Below are 17695 nucleotides of genomic sequence, written 5' to 3' on the forward strand. Positions count from 1 at the left end.
CCCTCCCCCCCTCCCCCTCACCCACCTCCTGGCCGCCGCCTGCAGCTGCGGCACGTCCACGTCCACGCCGCGGTACAGCACGTCGGCGTAGTGGTTGCCGCAGGAGGCCGCCATGTTGCGGAACACGTTGTTGGCGGACACCTGGGGGGGGCGGGGGAGGGGGGAGGGGGAGGGCGGGGGAGGGCGGGGGTTGGGGGGAGGGTGGGTGAGGGCAGGGGTTGGGGGGAGGGTGTAGGTGTAGGTGGGTGCAGGTGGGTGGTGGGTGGATGGGTGGATGGGTGGACGGGTGTAGGTGGGTGGGATGGGTGGGTGGAGGGGGGTTGTGAGGTGAGGAGGGGCAGGAGGACCAGGCATGACTTGTTGGAAGAAGGCGGTGCTGACACGGCGCAGCGTGCGCTTCAGACTCGACGCCGATGACGCAATGCACGGTCGGGGGTTCCATGCATGATAGATCAAGACGAGGTGATGCAGGCGCGCGGGCAGTCATTCACCAGGCAGCGACAACCCCCCTCCCTCTTGCAGCGCCGCGCCACCCCCACCCCCAACCCCTCTTCCAGCCCCGCCACACCCCTCACCCCCCTCGCCCCCACCTCCCTCACCTCCTTGAACGAGTCTCCCAGCAGCTGCAGCACCGCGCTCTGCCCGGGTGCCAGGAAGTAGCCGTGTGTGAGGCCCGCGCCGTGCACACCCGCAAGCACGCCCGTGCGGAAGATGACCTGAGGCAGGGGGAGGGGAGAGGGATTACGTTCATGATTATTGGGCGCCGGGGAGGGGATGGGGGCAGGGGGCGAGCCTTGCTTGGGAACGGCCAAGGGGGTGGGAGAGGGTGGGATTGGGATTGGAGAGCGGGCGGGGAGGGGGGGTGGGTGGGTGATATGCCGAAACCCAATGAGTACATCGGGGGTGGCAGGGCGAAGGAGAAGCAAGAAGTGGCCCACCCCAACCCCACGCCACCCACCCACCCCCACACCCACACCTGCAGCTGCTGGTGGTAGGTGAGCTCATTGAAGTCGCCATCCACGAACTTGAACAGCACATTGGTGCGGCGGCAGCTCTCGCCCGACTCCTCGTCCAGAGCCCACAGCTTCTCCAGGTCCACAATGCTGGATCCAATCATGTACGACGGCCGCTGGGGTTTCGCTTTCGGCGAGATCGTGGCGTTGGCGGCGGCAGCGCCGCCGGCGGCGGCAGTGGTAGCGGTGCTGGCAGCGGTGGCGGCGGCGGCTACGCCGCCGCCGCCGTTGCCGTCCTCCTCTTCCTCCTCCTCCTCGTCTTCCTCGCCGCCGCCCTCGCCCGTCGCCTGAGCCACGTGAGCATGCAGCCGGCGGCGGCGGCGGCTACTGCCGCTGCTGCTGCCGCCGCTACTGCCGATGCTACTGCCATCAGCGGCGGTCACGCCCGCCAGGAAGTCCAAGAGCTCATCCCGCTGCCGGATCCCGGCCAGCGCCTCTTCGTCTTCCTCCTCATCGCGCCCCTCCTCCTCCGCAATCATCCGCTCCAGCTCTGCCAAGTCCTCGGCCGAGAGGCGGCCCGACTTGTTGATCCGCTTCTTTTTATTACTCTTGGAGCTCTTTTTCAGCTCCTTTCCTGACGACAGCTGCTGCTGCTGCTGGTGTTGGTGCTGCTGCTGCTGCTGCTGCTGCCCCGCTCTCCCCTTAGCGCCGCGACCGACGTTGCCGCCCACCGAAGCCGCGGCAGCCTGCCCCGCTCCCTCCACCTCAGCTGCCTCCTTCACCCCTTCCTCGTCCATCCCCACCCCTGCCTCCGCCTCCTCCTCCTCGTCTGCCTCCTCCTCCTTCTCCTCCGCTCCACCTTTCACAGCCGCCAGCAGCCGCCGCAGCAGCCCTCGCCGGCGACTGCTGCGCCTGCCGCCGCCTTCCCTGCCTGCGGCAGCCGCCCCTGCCCCTCCTCCTCCTCCTCCTCCTTCTCCGACTGCTCCTCCTCCTCCTGCTCCTCCGCCGCCGCCGCCTGCCGTCGCCGCCTCCTGCTCCCTGGAGGAGGTGGTGGTGGGACCCGCCACCGCGGCGGCGTGCACGCCGTGCATCCGTACAAACGAGCGCTCGTACTCCTGCAGCGGCAGTAGCAGCGGCAGTAGCAGTCCGCAATGGCAACAGCAGCAGTAGAAACAGTAGCACCTCGCAGGAGCAGCCCGCAAGCGGTAACAACAAGCGGCAACAACTAGCCGAATGGGCGTGTCGATAAAAGCGCAACCGCGGGATGCTGTCATCCTGTGGCCCCAACCCGGGCACCCCCATGGGTTGTTATGGGACTGGAGTGAACTACATCGCTCCCACCCCCCACCCCCAAACCCCCAAACCCCAACCCCACCCCACCGCACCCCACCCCAACCGCCACCCCAACCCCCACCCCAATCACCCCAACCCCCAACCCCCAACCCCGCCCTCGGCTCCACCCACCGCCTTGACCGCGCGGTCGAATCGGCGCAGCAGGCAGCTCTGTGCGTTCCACTGCTGCACCGCCGCCACCAGGCCCGCCACCACCGCGTCCTCGTTGCGCACCATGCGCATGCTCTTCCAGCCCGCGCTGGCGTTCAGCAGCAGCCGCACAGTCTCCAGATTGCTGCGCAGGAGGAGGGGCGGGTTGGGGAGCGGGGTGGAGGGAGGGTTACATTCATGATAAATTAAGTGAAGTCGTAGGCAGGTACAGTTGCAGAGTAGACGCGTTGTTACCGATGTCCGTGAAGTCCAGCGGCCAGCTCCAGCGCGTAGACCCGCCGACGGCTGCTGCTGCTGCTCTCCCATTTTGTCTAACGACTATTCTAAGTAGGTTGATCGTATTGTAGTAACGTCAGTAAAGCGATCACGTATAGCTCAGTCGCGCTCGGATGCATATGCGGATGCGAGTGCGAGGGGCGGGGAGAGGCGTGGAGGGAGGGGTACTGCTGACTCCAATCAAGAAACATCAAGAAGAGAGTGTGAGCAGGAAGGGAGGCGATTCCAGGCACGAAGTGAAATGGGGGGAAGTCGTTGCGGCGGCGGCGGGGGAGGCAGCAGCAACCCTTTCCGGCCCCAGGGTTTGACCACGACCACAAGTCACCACTGGCTTCCCACACCCCCACCACCCCCACCTATCCCACAAGCCCCCTGCCCTCTCACCGGCGGCTGAGCCACACCACGTTCTTCAGCACAATGCCCCCCGCCGGCGGCCGCAGCCCACGCACGCCCGCCGCCGCCGTCGCCGGGCCCGCAATGGCGGCGGCGCCCGCCACTGAGCCTCCGCCGCCGCCGCCACCGCCGCCGCCTCCAGCCGCCTCCGCCGCCGGCGGCGCGGTGTTTGGGTCGGCCTGGCCGTACATCTGCCGCAGCCAGCCGCTGAGGCCCGCCACCACCGGGCTCTCGCAGCGCACCGTGTCTGCAGATGGGGTGGGAGGGAGGGCGGGGGCGACTGTGATTGGCGGTGGAGGTGGTTGCAATTCCAGCCCAAACTTAACCAAACCAAGCTAAAACGAGCGGTGGTGATGGTAGGCAGGTCGGTCGGTCGGTAAGGAAGGAAGGTAGGTAACAGAAGGTGGGTAGGTAACAGAGGCATGCCGAAACCGCGAATGGCATCCGCCCACCATCTGACCCATCCACCCACCCACCCAGGCACCCAGCCCCCACTTCACATCATTTCACGTGAGCCACAGCCCCCGCTCATGCACCCGCCACTCATGCACCCGCCACTCATGCACCCGCCACTCGTGCACCCGCCACTCATGCACCCGCCACTCATGCACCCGCCACTCATGCACCCGCCACTCGTGCACCCGCCACTCGTGCACCCGCCACTCATGCACCCGCCACTCATGAACACGCCGCACCGGCGTTGGTGTTGTAGCCGATGCCGGCGGCAAAGGTGTAGACGTGGAAGGCGGAGGCGAAGCAGGTGCCGGGCGGGAAGGGGTCCTGCGCCAGCACGCGCAGCCGGTGCGGGCGGCTGATGCGGGCCCAGGTCTCCAGGAAGCCGGTGGGCGGGGCCTGGTCCGTGATGACCACCTGGGGGCGTGTGTGTGTGTGTGTGTGTGTGTGTGTGTGTGTGTGTGAGTGTGTGTGTGTGTGTGCGTGTGTGTGTGTGCGTGTGATGTGGTGGAAAAGCATGAGGGGAGGACGGGGTCAACACTGTGTGTGTACATGTGTGTGTGTGTGTGTGTGTGTGTGTGTGTGCACTTGCACGCATCCACCGCGAACCCCCTCTTCCCGCGACCTGTCCCCCCCTCCCCTCCCCTCTCCTTCCCTTAGCCCTCTCCTCGCCTCGCCTCGCCTCCCCTCAGCCCTCTCCTCAGCCCTCCCCTCAGCCCTCCCCTCCCTCTACAACCCACCCTCCCCCCCCACACGCACACACCTGCACGCCCTGCTCCGCCACGTCGCGGGGCTCCAGAGCTGCCAGGAAGCTGAAGGCCATGGACACAACCTGGGGGCAGGACAGGGAGGCAGGGAGACAGGGAGGGAGGAGGGCAGGTTGGGGAGGAGGGCAGCTGGGTGGCGGGCACGGCGCACGGAATTCCACACACGCTGCAAAGAGACTCTCCGCGGCCCACTCCCCCCAGTTCTAAATCCCAGGCTTCTGTCCCCCTCTCTCCGCCTCTCTCCTGCCTCTTTCTCCCTGTGCTCCTTCCTCCCTGTCCACCTCTCTCCCGCCCCCTCACTCCTCCACCCCCTCTGCGCCCACCTCCATTTCGTGGGCGTAGTTGGAGTGGCGGTCGCGCAGCACGAACAGCGTGGGCGTGGTCACCAGGGTGGGGGACCCGGGCGCACAGGCGGCAGCCACAGCCGCGTCGTCCTGCGCGTGAAGACAGGTCAGGAGGGGATGGGGAGGAGGGAGCGGGAAGGGGAGGGAGGCGGAGGAGGGGGAAGAGGAGGGAGCGGGAAGAGGAGGAGGGAGGCGCGGGGGGGGGGGGACGCATCAGCAGGCGAGGCGGAGCAGGCAGCAACATGACCAATGCAGTTCAGGACCCCGCAAACACCCCAACCCCAGTCCCGCCCCAGCCGTTCGACTCCTCCACCTCTTCCACCCCACCACACCTCTCCACCCCCACCCCATCCCAATCCCACCCCGCTCCAACACCTCCCCCCTTCCGCCACATCCCTGCACCCCTCCACCTCCCACCTCACCACAATCCCACCCCCTCCACCCCTCCACCCCTCCCACCCCACCCCAATCCCACCCCCTCCAGCGCCTCACCCGTGTGGCATTGGCCCACCACACAGCCGAGTTCATGGACCTCAGGAAGCCCAGCGCCCCCGGGTCCTCCGCCGCCATCGCGCCGCCGTCCCGCATCTCGCACGCCAGTCGCACCGCGCCAGCCGCCGGAGCCGGAAACTTCTTGCTGAGCGTGCCGGGGCGCCGGAAGGCGAAGAGCTCGCAGCTGTTCAGCAGCAGGTTGCGGCTGCGGCACAGCGACACGGTGGCCTTCGCGGAGTCTCCGGCGCGCACGAAGGGCGCGGTGTAGCAGTCGACGGAGGACTCGGTGGCGGGCAGCGGCCCGCCGACGTCGTCGTCGCCGTCAGCGCCGCCGCCGCTGCCGCCGCGCTTCTCTAGCCGCCGCCGCCGCCGCTTGGTGCGGCTGCCGCCTTCGGCCGCCGGCAGTGCAGCTGCTGCGCCCGCCCGCCCCCTTGCCTCCGGCTCCTCCGGCTCCGCCTCGTCTTTGCCCTTGCCAGCCGCCTCCGACAGGTGTCTGAGCCCATGGCTGTGGCTGTGGCTTTGGCTTTGACTACGGCTATGGCTAAGGCTATGGCTATGGAGGGGGTGCCAGTCCTCAGCCCCAGACACCCCTTCCCCTTGCCCTCCCCACAAGGCCTGCTCCCCAAAGCCCCCGTCGCCAAGGCTGCTGCGGCCGCTGCGGCTGCTGCGGAAATCGAGGCTGCGGCGGCGGCCGCCGTCACCTCCTCCCCCTGCTTGCCCCTGTTGGCTGGGCGGCACGCACAGCGCCACGCGGCTTTCCCGGATGGCCTGCAGGTACTGCAACCCCACATAGCGAGCGCACTGCGGCGCCGGCTGCTGCTGCAGCTGCCCCTGCCCCTGCTCCTGCCCCTCCCCCTCGCCCTGCTGTTTGGCCTGGTTGCGGCTGCGGATGCGCAGCACCGCCCGTGACACGAACACGGAGGGCTGCGGGCGGCGCGCGTGGGGGAGTGGGAATGTGGGGGATGGAGTCAGAGCGAGTGGACTCAGCAGCTGGGGGCGGGGCGACGAGAGACAGATATGTGCAAGGTTGTGAGGGCAGCAGGGCGGGGTTTTGCAGTTGAGACTCCTGCCTGGCGATTGGGGTCGGAAGTTAGTCCTGGGGCGGGGGTGCCTGGAACCGCTTACAGATGCGCGTTCCCATGCAAGTTGCTTGCGCCGCTCGCTCGAAGCCCGCCGTTTGTGGCAGTCCGTCGTTCGTATACGGGCGCAGTGTGGGCGCAGAGCTTGCGTGCCCACCGTGACTCGCGCCGCGCCGCGCTGAGCCCCGTAACAAGACTATAACTATGGTCCGCACGAGAGCCGGACGCCGTTGTGTCAGCGCTCGCCAAAGCTGGTGCCATCCCCGCTCAGCGTTTCGACTGGCCAACCGCACCTGAGACAGCATTTGCGTCCAGTTGGCATTCCTGATGAGCGACCATGGTATCTTTCTCTGCGCGCTGACATGCGTCGGACCACCGCCAGGGCAGACGAGCAGGAGCAAGAAAAGGAGCACGCTTCTTGCCACGAGCGAGCTGAATCCGTGGCCCGAGCGCATCATGCTGGGCGTGTTGTATGCTCCTATATACGCCGTGTAACATTGTCAAAAGCCTTAGGGCTGGCGATGCAACGCAACATTGCCGCGAACAGACTTCGCGCGAGTGAATCAGGAAAGCATGAGACGTTGTATGTAGTCATATCGCAGTCGTAGAAGTAGAACGTAATGTACGCCAGCCTTGGTCCAGCGGTGGAAGGACGGGCGCGAAAATGGCGATTGCAACCTTTGTCAAATTGTCACTGCATTCATCGCTGCTCCACATATACTCATACACATTTGTAAGCACTGTCGAAAGCTTCAATATCAGACTCTGTAGCTGTCTACTCCGGCAAACCTGTTGTCCTTTCCAGCCTGTCGTTTCCGGAAGCTGACGCCCTGGATAATAAACAACGTATCTAAATACTTAGATGTAGTCATTATAAAGCGCGTCCGGGCTGGGGCGAGGACAGGCTTCCACACTACCACGCCACGCTGGCCACCAGCGGGAACATGCTAGCAGGCCTGCTCGCCGCCCTCCTGCTAGTCCTGTCATGCAGTCGGCAACTCACGGCGCTGGGGCGCGGCGTTGCGGCCGCTTCGCAGCAGCTGCGGGAGCCGCGCCTGCGCGCGTTGGGGCCGGGCGGGAGAGCGAGACGGCAGCTGCTGGCGGCAGCTAAGGAACCAGATTACTACGACAAGTTAGTGTCCACGCCTTCGAAGCTGGCAAGGCAAACTAAGAAGGAGGGAGTTCTGCCGCAGTCCAAATATAGCATGGAGAACTTTGACGTCCTGCCATTCCAGGTACGTGCGTATGTGAAGTGTGGGGATGTGGGGGTGTGGGCGAGGGTGTAAGGGTGGGTATGGCGTGGGCAGATGTGTGGGAGTTGCCCCCACCATTTTGAGTCAGCAGCAAGCGACACGCAGGGTCAGAGAGGCTGGTGCGGTATGCGAATGAGTTTATCGAATCGGGGTATGTCATTCCCTTCCGCCGCCGCGGCCCCACCACCAGCCGCACCACCGGCACGACACGCCGTGCACCGCCACGTCCCGCCCTGTGCCTTCCCGACCTCTAGCCCCTCCACAGTGCCCACCGGAACCCCATAAACCCGTGTCCAAACCCGCGCAAAACAATCCGTGCCCCCAAACCCCCAGACGTGGCTTCGAGAGCACACCATGCTCTCACTCGCGTCAGGCAATGCGGCTAACGCCTCCGCGACAGCGGCAGCTGCCGCCGCCGCCACCAGCGGCACGGAGGCGGCGGCGGCGGCGCTGCGGGCGGCTCCACCACTGTCATACATCTGCGGCGTGTGGATCAACCCCACGTACAAGGTGTGTACAAAGAGAGGAAGTGTGTGTGGGTGTGTGTGTGTGTGTGTGCGTGCGTTGGTTCATGTATGGTCCGGAGGAAACGGTGCCTGCATGAAAGAATGGGAATCTGGCAACACACACACTCACTCGGACGGATGCACACGGCACATTCCTCCCTCTCCCTCTCCCTCTGCCCCACCCACCCACCCACCCACCCACACCTCTCCAACCCCTCTCCCCATCCCCATCCCCACCACCACACCACGCCTCCCCCCAACAGTTCATCTTCATCCGCAACCGCAAGACCGCCTCCTCCACCTTCGTGACCGCCATCAAGAAGTTCATGCTCGCCAACCACCTGTGCAACGTCAGCGCCGACCCACTGGGGGTGAGAGGGCTGAGATGAGGGATGGAGGGGGCGGGGATTGCCTTCGCCTAACCTACCTCTCACTCTTTCGCCTAACCCTCTCCTGGCCTCTCTATCCCTCCTCCTCCCCTCCCCTTCCCTCCCCTCCCCTGCGTCTGCTCTGCTACTGTTCCTGGCTACGCTCCCTCACTTCTTAAATAATCATCATGAATGTAACCCCTCCCCTTCCCCCTCCCTTCCCCCTCCCCTCCCCTCCCACTCTCCCCCCTCTTCCCCTTCCCTCCCCCCCTCCTCCAACCTCCCCGCCTGCACCTGCGCCTGCAGGGCAACAGCTGCATGCTGCGCATGGAGCCGCAGGAGCTGCTCCGCGGCGGCGCCGACCCCGACACCCTGTGGCGCTCCTACCTGGTGCTCACAAGCAGCCGCAACCCCTGGGCGCGCGCCGCCAGCGGCTACGAGTTCACACACAGCAAATGGGCGCACCGGGGCGGCGGGTGCAAGCAGCCCAGCTTCCTGGAGTTCAGCAGGTGGGGAGGTGTGTGGGGGTGGGGGTGGGGAGTTTAAAGGGATGTGAGGGGAGGGTGGGGGGCTGGTGGGGTGGGGTTATACGAATGGGTCTTCGAGGGGGTGGGCGAAGTAGTTTCAGTTAAGTGAACCGAGTCCCCGTGCCCGAGTGTGGGGATATCGGGAAAGCAAACCTCTCGGGTTCGGTGTTGTCTGGTGTTAGATACAACCCACCCTCCCCTCCGCCTCTCCCACCCACCCACCCACCCACCCTCCCGCCCCTCCGCCCCACCACCTCCCCCCCAGGGACCCCTTCCTCATGGGCAAGCTGTCCAACCTGTTTGCCTGCGTGGGCCACCGCGAGGGCGTGGGCTCGCGCTACGAGGGCCACTGGAACTTCGACTTCTGCCACGTGGAGCCCGCGGCGCGCTGCCTGGTGGACGAGGGCGGGCGGCTGGTGGTGGACTTTGTGATACGGTGAGGTGGGCGGGCTGAGGGGAGGAGCTGGAGGGAAACTGCGAGGTTTGCCCGGGCTCAATCAAAAATGGGGAGGGGGGGCAGGCGGCAGCGTGCTTGGCTGTCCACACGCGCCCCCCCCCCCCACACGCAACATCACAAGCACAAGCGGCTCCCCCTTCCAACACCTTCTCTCAACTACTCATGCCTGGACACCCCCCCCTCCCCCCGGTTCGGTTAAGTTTAAGCTGGTATCTACAACCCACCCACCACCCACCACCCCCACCACCCCCACCACCCACCCACACAATCCCCCTCCCGCAAACACACACACGCTGACACGCGCAGCTACGAGCACCTGGAGGAGGACATGCGGGCGGCGGTGGAGCTGATCAACGAGCGCAGGCCCGAGGGTGCGTGTGCGTGTGCGTGTGTGCGATAACCGATGGAGCCCTGTGTTAAAAAAAGAAACGAAAGCCCGCCCAGACGACGCCGGACTTACTTACCGATACCTACCCCCTGTGTGTGGAGCCCTGTGTGTGCGTGTGTGGGTGTGTGTGCAAGGGGGGGCAGGGGGTGCGTGTGGCCAAGCTCAAGGCGGTGACCGGGGGGCGGAGCGGGTACTGGAATGAGTTACACTCCCGCCCACGCCCCACACCCAACCCCACACACCCCCCGCCCCCAACAGGCCTGCCCGCCATCACGGTGGGTGAGGTGGCCTGGCGCAACAAGGGCTCCGCCGCCGCCGCCTCCGACCTCACCTCCACAGCCGCCGCCGCCACCGTGTACGCGCCCAAGTACCGCGCCTGCGGCGGCGCCTGTGTGGGCGCGCTGGCGGACTTCTACGCAGCGGACCTGGCGCTGTTTGGCTGGGAGCGGCCGGGGCCGGCGCCGGAGGGGGAGGGGGAGGGGTGAGGGGGAGGAGAAAGGGTGAGGAGGAGGAGGAGGAGGAGAGGGGGGGGGTGAGGTGGAAGGGGGGGGAAGGAGGGGGGGAGGTGGAGGAGGAGGAGTATATGCCCGAGCCCAACGAATAAATGGAGGAGGAGGGCGGGGAAGGAGGAGAGGGATGGGCATTGTGTGTGTGTGTGTGTGTGTGGGGTCACATTCATGATTATAAAAGGGGGAAGTGAGGGTGTGGAAGTGTGGAGGCGTGAGGAGTTTACGGGTGTGGTGGTAGGGCGTGTGGTGGTTGGAGCGCGGGTGGAGCCGGTGGCGGCGGGGGAGCTGGCAGCGGTGCGTGCCGGTACGGGTGTCACCGGTGCGTGCCGTGTGTATGGGTGCGGGGGTGGGTGCGGCGGGCGTGGTGTGCGGCTTGGAGGCGCAGTTTGTGATGACGCGGTGTGTGTGTGTGTGTGTGTGCGTGTGCGTGTGCGTGTGCGAGTGCGTTTATATGTGTGTGTATGTGTGGCGCTGCCGCCACGCACGTTGTGAGGGGCGCCGTGGTGGGAGGGCATGCCTGTGGGCGTGCCGGTACGTGCATACAGTGTGGGCGTGTGTACATTGTGGGCAAGGGCCGGCCTCGAGCGCCAGCTCGCCAGCTCGCGAAGCTGTGGGAGACCAGAAGTGGGCGTCGCGAGAATAATTCGTGAGCTCATTTCATTGTACGTCACATCATCCATAGATCCGCTTCTTACAATACCGTAATGGGTTACCAATGCAATGGCAACTGCTGCTGGCAATAATGGCGCATGGGATGTCTGGTGACGTACACCCCGCGCCCCCCTACCTATCATGGCACTACTGATGCAAGTCCATTGCATGTCCTCACGCTTGCTTCCATACCGTACTGCCATCAGTCAGAATAAGAAGCCACTAGCGCACATGGATTATTTTGAACGTGAGGACTCACGCGAGTGATGCAGTGATTGACTTTGGGATGTCACGTCTGGCGGCAGCGAGGGGGATGAGCAGCGGGCGTCAACACAGCAGGTGTCGTGTCATTAGTTATGCACGGCGCCGTACGTGTGACCGGTGGCGGGCTGGCGGCGCCGTACAAAGCCGTACAAGTAAAATGACACGGCACTTACTTCCCGCCACCCGCCGCCACTTTGCCCTGCGGGGCCACCCATTCCCTCTGCACTCGTGCTACCTCGCGTGTCAGCCCTGCATACACATGCACGTGCCCCGCACATGCTCCGCACACAACACAACACGTACGCACGGCTCTCTCTACGATGCCGCCGCCGCCGCCGCCGCCGCTATCACAAGCTCCGCCAACAGGCCCGCAATCTCGCTCTTCTCCGACCCAGGTGGCGGCGCCGCCCCCAGGCCCCGTAGCGCCGCCACCAACTCTCCACAGCTCAGGCCACTACCCAACACCTGCGCAACAGCCGCCCGCGCCGCCGCAGTGCCCGCAAACGCAGTTGGCAGGACCACCCTGACCCAGCCACCCCCGTCAGGCAGCCTCCCCACCTGCGGCGCCGCGGCAACGCCGCCAGGGCCGCCGCCGCCGCCGTCACCACCATCGCGACCAGCAGCCGTACCGCCGACGCCCACACCAGCAGCACCGCTCGCCGTACCACCAGCTGCCGTACAAGCTGCAGCCGTACTCGCAGCAGCAGCAGCACGTGCGTCCAGCCACAGCAGTGCGAAGGCGGTGCCGTACAGCTGCGGGTCGGTCAGCACGGCGGCGTCGTGGCCGTGCCGCAGCAGCAGCGCCGCCAGCGCGGGGTACGGCAGCGCCGCCAGCGGCGTCGCGGCGGCGGCGGTAGGGGCAGTCGTGGCTGGGCTGGCGGGGGTGCTGCTGCTTCTGGCATCAGTGCTGCCTGCGTCAGCCGCATCAGACACGCGGGGCGCAGCCACAGACGATGCCGCCGCTCCCGCCGCCGCGGCGGCGGGCTTCGATGCCGCTGCGGTTGACGCTGCTGCCGCCGCCGCCGCCGCCGGCTGTGGCGCCTGCTGTAGTGGCGGACACAGCCCCGCACCGTCACAGTGCCGCAGCCACAGCGCCGCCGCGAGCCCCCTGACCTGTTGGTCATAGTGACTGCTGCTGCTGCTGCTGCTGCTGCTGCTGTGGCTTCCGCCTCCGCCGCGGCCTCCGCCGCCGCTTATCCAGCCACCCGGGCCTAAGCTGGCCGCCGCGTCACAGATCGCCGCCGCATGCCACACCACCTGCGCCTCCAGCTCATTCGGCTGCAATCGGCTGCGCAGCATCGCCGCAACCGCCGCCACCTCAAACTCGGGAAAGCGGTCCGCCGCCCGCCCGCCCGCCGCCGCCGGCGGCTCGAAGGGCCGGGCGGTGAGCGCTCGCCCGTCGGGCAGCGGCAGCGGCGCCAGCCCCAGCCCCTCCTCCACCAGCACGACTGCCTTGGCCGCAGCCCGCAGCTGCTCCTCCCTCGCAGGCCACACCCAACCCGGCGGCGCCGCCGCCGCGCAAAAGCCGCGCTGACGCAGCAACGCCTCCAAATCCTCAACACACGGCGGCGCGGCGCCGCCGCCACCTCTGCCACCGCCGGCGCCGCCGCCGGTGGCGGCGGCGCCGGGGCTGAAGAGCCAGTCACACAGCTTCTTGGTTGCGTTGACCACGACGGATCCCAGCTTGGCTCCCAGCACATGCCCGGGCTGGCGCAGCTCGGCGTCAAGCGCAAGCCGCAGCCGGTCACGTGCGCTCTGCACCGCGCGTTGCGGGTGGCGCTCGTCGTCATCCACACATGCCAGTGTCAGCTCGCCGCGTGCGGCCACCAGGTCCCGACCCACCACCAGCTTGCAGCCGCACTCGGAGGCGCTGTGGCGGGCGCGTTGATTGGGTTGGACGGTTAGTTTGGGGTGCGGTTGGGTGGTTGGATAGGGTGGATGGTTGAGACGCAGATGCTGGAATTGGGACGGGCTCGATCCGTGGCGTGGGCCTCATCCTCGCCAGCAAGCAATACGCCAACACGCACGCCCCTGGTTGGCACCCAGGCCCAGCAGACCCTGGACCCTATGCGGCGGATGGGACCCTGGACCCTATGCGGCCAGTAGCGCGACACGAAACCGAGTTGCTTGCACTCACAGTGCGTGCAGGCTCTGGTAGAAAGCGCTATTGTCGGTGCGCGCCGCGTCCAACCAGCCGAGCACCATCGCCAGTGCAGCCTCTGGGCAATCCGACTGACGCACGAAGTCGAGGTCGGGCAGACGGAGTGTCGTGCTCACGCGCTCCTTCCCTACTCTGCTGCTACTGCTGCTGCTGCCAACGCCGTGGGCGGGCGGCACTGGCGGCGGCACCTGCGGCGCCGCCTGCTGCTGCGCCCGCTGCGCCGGCGCCTGCTGCTGCGCCTGCTGCGGCTGACGATTGTGGGGCGGCTGGGACGGCTGCTGGGGCTGGGGTTGGGGCTGGAAGAACGGCTGCTGCTGCTGACGCGGCGACTGCTGCCACTGCCACTGCTGCCACTGCGACTGCTGCTGCTGCTGTTGCTGCTGCTGCTGCTGTTGCTGACGCATGGCTGCCAGCAACAGCACGTGGGGATCACCTAGCAGCACCTCGTTGATCTCGTTGCGCAGGCGGTCGCGTGCGCTCTGCACCGCGCGCTGCGGGTGGCGCTCGTCATCGTCCACGCAGGTGAGTGTCAGCTCGCCACCGCCCTCGGCTGCTGCTGTCACCAGGTCCCGATCCACCACCAGCTTGCAGCCGCACTCGGAGGCGCTGTGGATGTGAGGGGACGGCGGCAGTGGCATGGGTGCGTGGGGTGCGTGGGTTTGGTGGGCGGGTGTGGGTGGCATGGGGGCGGCAACGGGGCACACACGGTGTCAGGTCACAGTGTGAGCATGCAGAGAGGCAGTATTGTATGTGAGGCATGGGCAATGGGCAATGGGCAATGGGCAATGGGCAACGGGCAACGGGCAATGGGCAGTGGGCAATGGGCAATGGGCATGGAACCCGCCGCCCAAAACCCTGTGTACACACATGTGTCACGTGCGCCCCTTCCACCAGCAGCAGCAGTACCGGATCCCACGGTCCCAAACATCCCGTCCAACCCCTGACCGATAGATCACCCGCCACCACTCACAAGGCATGCAGGCTCTGGTAGAAGGCGCTGTTGTCCCGCCTCTCACTGGCCAGCCAGCCACACACCGCCGCCAGTGCGCGGTCCGGGTCGCACGACTGGCGAACCACAGGTAGGCTTGACAGGGCCAGCACCGCGCTTGCGCGCTCCTTACTAGTAGTAGTGCCATTTTTGCTGCGGCTGTCATCACTCCCGCGGGAGGAGGCGGCGGCTGCCGGTTGTGGCGCTTGCTGTTGTTGCTGTGGTGTGCGCTGCTGTGGCGGCGGCGGCGGCTGAGTGCCCTTGTTCCCGCCAGCAGCAGCCGCTGCCGCCGGCTTGCCGCTGCCTGAGGCGGACTCTGAAGCCCGCGGCCCGCCTTGCTGCGGCTGCCTGCTGCTGGCTTGGCCCCCGCCGCTGGGACCCGCACTGCCGCTGTTGCTGCTGTTGGCGTTGATCCAGTACTCTAGGAACTGCTGCCACTCAGCATGCCACACGTTCGCGCGCCCCTCCAGTGTGGCCCTGTGTGTGTGTGTGTGTGTGTGTGTGTGTGTGTGTGTGTGTGCGTGTGCGTGTGCGTGTGTACGTGTGCGTGTGTGTGTGTGTGTGTGTGTGTGTGTGTGTGTGTGTGTGTGTGTGTGTGTCTCGTGAAGTGAGTAGGTATGTGGAGGAGAGCCTTACTTGTCATGCCCTCGCTCGCTTCCCGGTATGGTATGTCCCAGTCCTCACTCCAGCTTCATTTGCACCCACACCCACATTCGTATACCATAGAGCCAAACAGAAACGCTCGGGGTAGGGCCTAGCTGGCCCTCGCTTGGCGCTTCCCGATACAGAATATATGTACCAGTTCTCACTCCCGCTTCATTTGCACCCACACCCACGCACATGAGGCATCCACATATCCACTCACATGAGGCTGCCCGTGTGTACGTCATGCCCTCGCTTAGATGCATTCGTGCCAAACAGACAAACATCCCAAGGCATACAGAAACGCTCGGGTAGGGCCCAACCAGCTGGCCCTCGGCGCTTCCCGGTACGGTATGTCCCAGTCCCATCCTTCTCCAGTTTTATCTACACCCACGCACATACATGAGGCATCCACATACGGTATCCACGTGCGGCATCCCCACCCAGCCACTCACATGAGGCTCCTGCTGGTGATGCCGGCGGGGTGCAGCAGCTCCACGTCCATGCCGGCGTGCATAGCGCGCTTCACACGCGGCGTGTAGTCGTCATCGCCCGTGATCAGCACCAGCACGCTGCACGCGTGCGTGTTTGTTTGTTTGTGTGTGTGTGTATGTGTGTGTGTGTGTGTGTGTGTTACAAATCACAAGGAAAACATAGCACAAAGACAGTGTGTGTGCGTGTGTGATGTGCGGTGTGGACGACAGATAGGGCATGCGACAGGACGACGGAGCAACGTACGTACGCATGCGCTCGTCGGTCAGTTTGACCTGCCCTGCAAAAGAACTGGTCTGCGAGTCTAGCAGGTCCCACCCTGTCACATATGCCGCCACGTGACCAACGCACACGTGCCAGCACGCGCTTACAACCGCACGCACCCCGTGAAATCCATAACACCCACACGCAATCCATGGCTGGACGGAACATGCATACCGTACATACCATGCACGCCCGCACGCCTCACCTACCTGTACGACGCCCGGCCCAGCGCGCACTGCCGCTCGATGAATTCATCAATGCGCTGTGCGCGCGTGGGGCGGGGCCCGGGCGGGGTCAGTAGTAGTGATGAGTGCGGTGCGTGGCAGCTAGCTGCTATACATGCCGTGATGAACCATGGGCAGGTGTAGCAGGTGGAGCAGCCCACCCGCCCAGGCGCCCACTCACTGGCGGCTAGCTAGCCAATCAAACTGCATACTGCGTGTCGCGATAGATCGTGCTGTACCCACTGCCATTAGTAGTTACAAAGGTCCAGAGCGTACCGTACCGTACGTACCACCTTGCCGTACCTGCAGCAGCTTGGCGTCTGTGGAGGTGCTCTTGGCGCCGCCGGGTGCGAGCATGAAGTCCGTGTGGCTCAGCAGGTGGTTCACCTGCGTGTGTGTGGTCGCTCGCGATCGGCGGCGGTGCGGACGTGTCGGTGCATTGGTCATTTGGTCACTGCAGTGCGTCGATGCAGATTTGCAAGCAAGCAGATGCACAGGATATAGGTGTATGCATAAACGAGAAGGCAGGCTAACCGTATTAGTAGGGTCGGTGGGGCAGGCCGCCCGGGGGGGGGGACATGCATGCCCGTGGCCGAAGCGACATCCGCCCCCCCGGGATTGGTTCAACGTTACCGTAACCCCCCCCCCCCGCCCCCGCCCAAAAACCCCGCCCCCACAAACCGCCCCGCCACCCCCAACACCCGCACACACCTGGTCTTGGCCGTACACGGCGGTCATGGCCGCATAGGACCTGGGGCTGGCGGCGGCCAGGAAGGCGTGGCGCTTGCGGCGGGGCAGGTGCTGGAAGGCGTTGGAGATGGCCCTGCATGCATGCAGCAGGCATGTGTGCGCCACGCAGAATGTACATGCAATGCAATGTTGGTTTGTGTGCCCACGCACGCACGCCATTTAGAACAATTGCTTTAGTTTGCATTTATTTAAATTGTGAAAAGGGCGGGGCAGAGCTGGGTCCTGGGCAAGGCTCTTGAGGGCGTGGATGGGGAAGGCCGCGGTGGGGAGGAGAGGACGCGATAGACAAGGGGCCGTGGCGGAACGGGCGGTGTGGGGCACGTGGGTAGCATGGGGCAACGTGGGTAGCTTGCCAGATAGACCACACGCTACGGGTCTCACAGGCCTGCGTAACCTATGTACCGTTATGTGACCTTACCTCTCAACCTCCTCGACGGGTATGCCCGGTGGGGGCCGCGCATTCTCAATGTCCCAGGCAATGACCACCTCCTTCTGCTCCGGCCCGTCGCGCCCCCGCAGTTGCAAGCGCTTGAGGTTCGCCAAAGCGGTGGCGCCTATACTCTTCATCTTTGGAAATCGGCTACAGGGCGAGGAGAGGGAGCTCGCTCGCAGCTCTCGCTACTTCTTTCTGGCTACTCGTTCCATTTGCAAAATGATAACACAATATTGCACTCAGTACCTATGTACAGAAATCAATTTCGCGCAGGTAGAGTTGAATAAGTGTACGTAACGCGTGTGACAGGATTGCCAGCTGTTGCGAGAACCCAGGATGCCTGTGCTCAGTTCATCCATAAGGCCTTAGCGGATATTTACATAAGCAGATTATTGTCAAATATTGACGAAGATTACGGCGGGCGCAGGTGTCAGCTACTGGGCACGATGTGTGGTCTGTTCGCCGTGTACCGCTGCAAGCTGGCGAAAGGGCCGATGCGCCGCAGGGGTGCGGCGAGAACCCCTGATGCGCCGAGAAGGACGACCAGCAGGGCCTGCG

The 17695-nt window shown here is 65.3% G+C and overlaps 3 protein-coding genes across 3 annotated transcripts in view; 1 reads left to right on the forward strand and 2 right to left on the reverse strand.

Moving 5' to 3' along the window:
- Nucleotides 1-6878, reverse strand: part of CHLRE_08g361250v5 (uncharacterized protein) — an 8184-nt gene extending 1306 nt beyond the window's left edge. Inside the window, exons 1-10 of the mRNA XM_043064822.1 lie at nucleotides 6554-6878; nucleotides 5182-6105; nucleotides 4669-4779; nucleotides 4342-4410; nucleotides 3821-3995; nucleotides 3117-3372; nucleotides 2418-2580; nucleotides 977-2068; nucleotides 600-716; nucleotides 26-141 (exon numbers count right to left, since the gene is read on the reverse strand). Of these exons, the coding sequence (XP_042921823.1) occupies nucleotides 26-141; nucleotides 600-716; nucleotides 977-2068; nucleotides 2418-2580; nucleotides 3117-3372; nucleotides 3821-3995; nucleotides 4342-4410; nucleotides 4669-4779; nucleotides 5182-6105; nucleotides 6554-6565 (3035 nt within the window). The 5' untranslated portion in view covers nucleotides 6566-6878. The remainder of the gene's footprint in view (nucleotides 1-25; nucleotides 142-599; nucleotides 717-976; nucleotides 2069-2417; nucleotides 2581-3116; nucleotides 3373-3820; nucleotides 3996-4341; nucleotides 4411-4668; nucleotides 4780-5181; nucleotides 6106-6553) is intronic.
- A 110-nt stretch (nucleotides 6879-6988) lies between these two features.
- Nucleotides 6989-10940, forward strand: CHLRE_08g361300v5 (uncharacterized protein). Its single transcript, XM_043064823.1, has 7 exons — nucleotides 6989-7495; nucleotides 7847-8023; nucleotides 8283-8390; nucleotides 8694-8896; nucleotides 9180-9350; nucleotides 9678-9742; nucleotides 10018-10940. The coding sequence occupies exons 1-7, from the start codon at nucleotides 7205-7207 to the stop codon at nucleotides 10242-10244; spliced, it is 1242 nt and encodes a 413-aa protein (XP_042921824.1). The 5' UTR covers nucleotides 6989-7204; the 3' UTR covers nucleotides 10245-10940.
- Nucleotides 10941-10947: 7 nt separating this feature from the next.
- Nucleotides 10948-17508, reverse strand: CHLRE_08g361350v5 (uncharacterized protein). The gene is made up of 8 exons (XM_043064824.1): nucleotides 17123-17508; nucleotides 16666-16777; nucleotides 16258-16341; nucleotides 15940-15992; nucleotides 15430-15546; nucleotides 14315-14809; nucleotides 13321-13950; nucleotides 10948-13053 (listed from the first exon to the last, which is right to left on the reverse strand). The coding sequence occupies exons 1-8, from the start codon at nucleotides 17269-17271 to the stop codon at nucleotides 11499-11501; spliced, it is 3195 nt and encodes a 1064-aa protein (XP_042921825.1). The 5' UTR covers nucleotides 17272-17508; the 3' UTR covers nucleotides 10948-11498.
- Between the last annotated feature and the right edge of the window lie 187 nt (nucleotides 17509-17695).

Source organism: Chlamydomonas reinhardtii, chromosome 8 (genome assembly GCF_000002595.2).
Source record: "Chlamydomonas reinhardtii strain CC-503 cw92 mt+ chromosome 8, whole genome shotgun sequence".
Classification (NCBI taxonomy): Eukaryota; Viridiplantae; Chlorophyta; class Chlorophyceae; order Chlamydomonadales; family Chlamydomonadaceae; genus Chlamydomonas; species Chlamydomonas reinhardtii.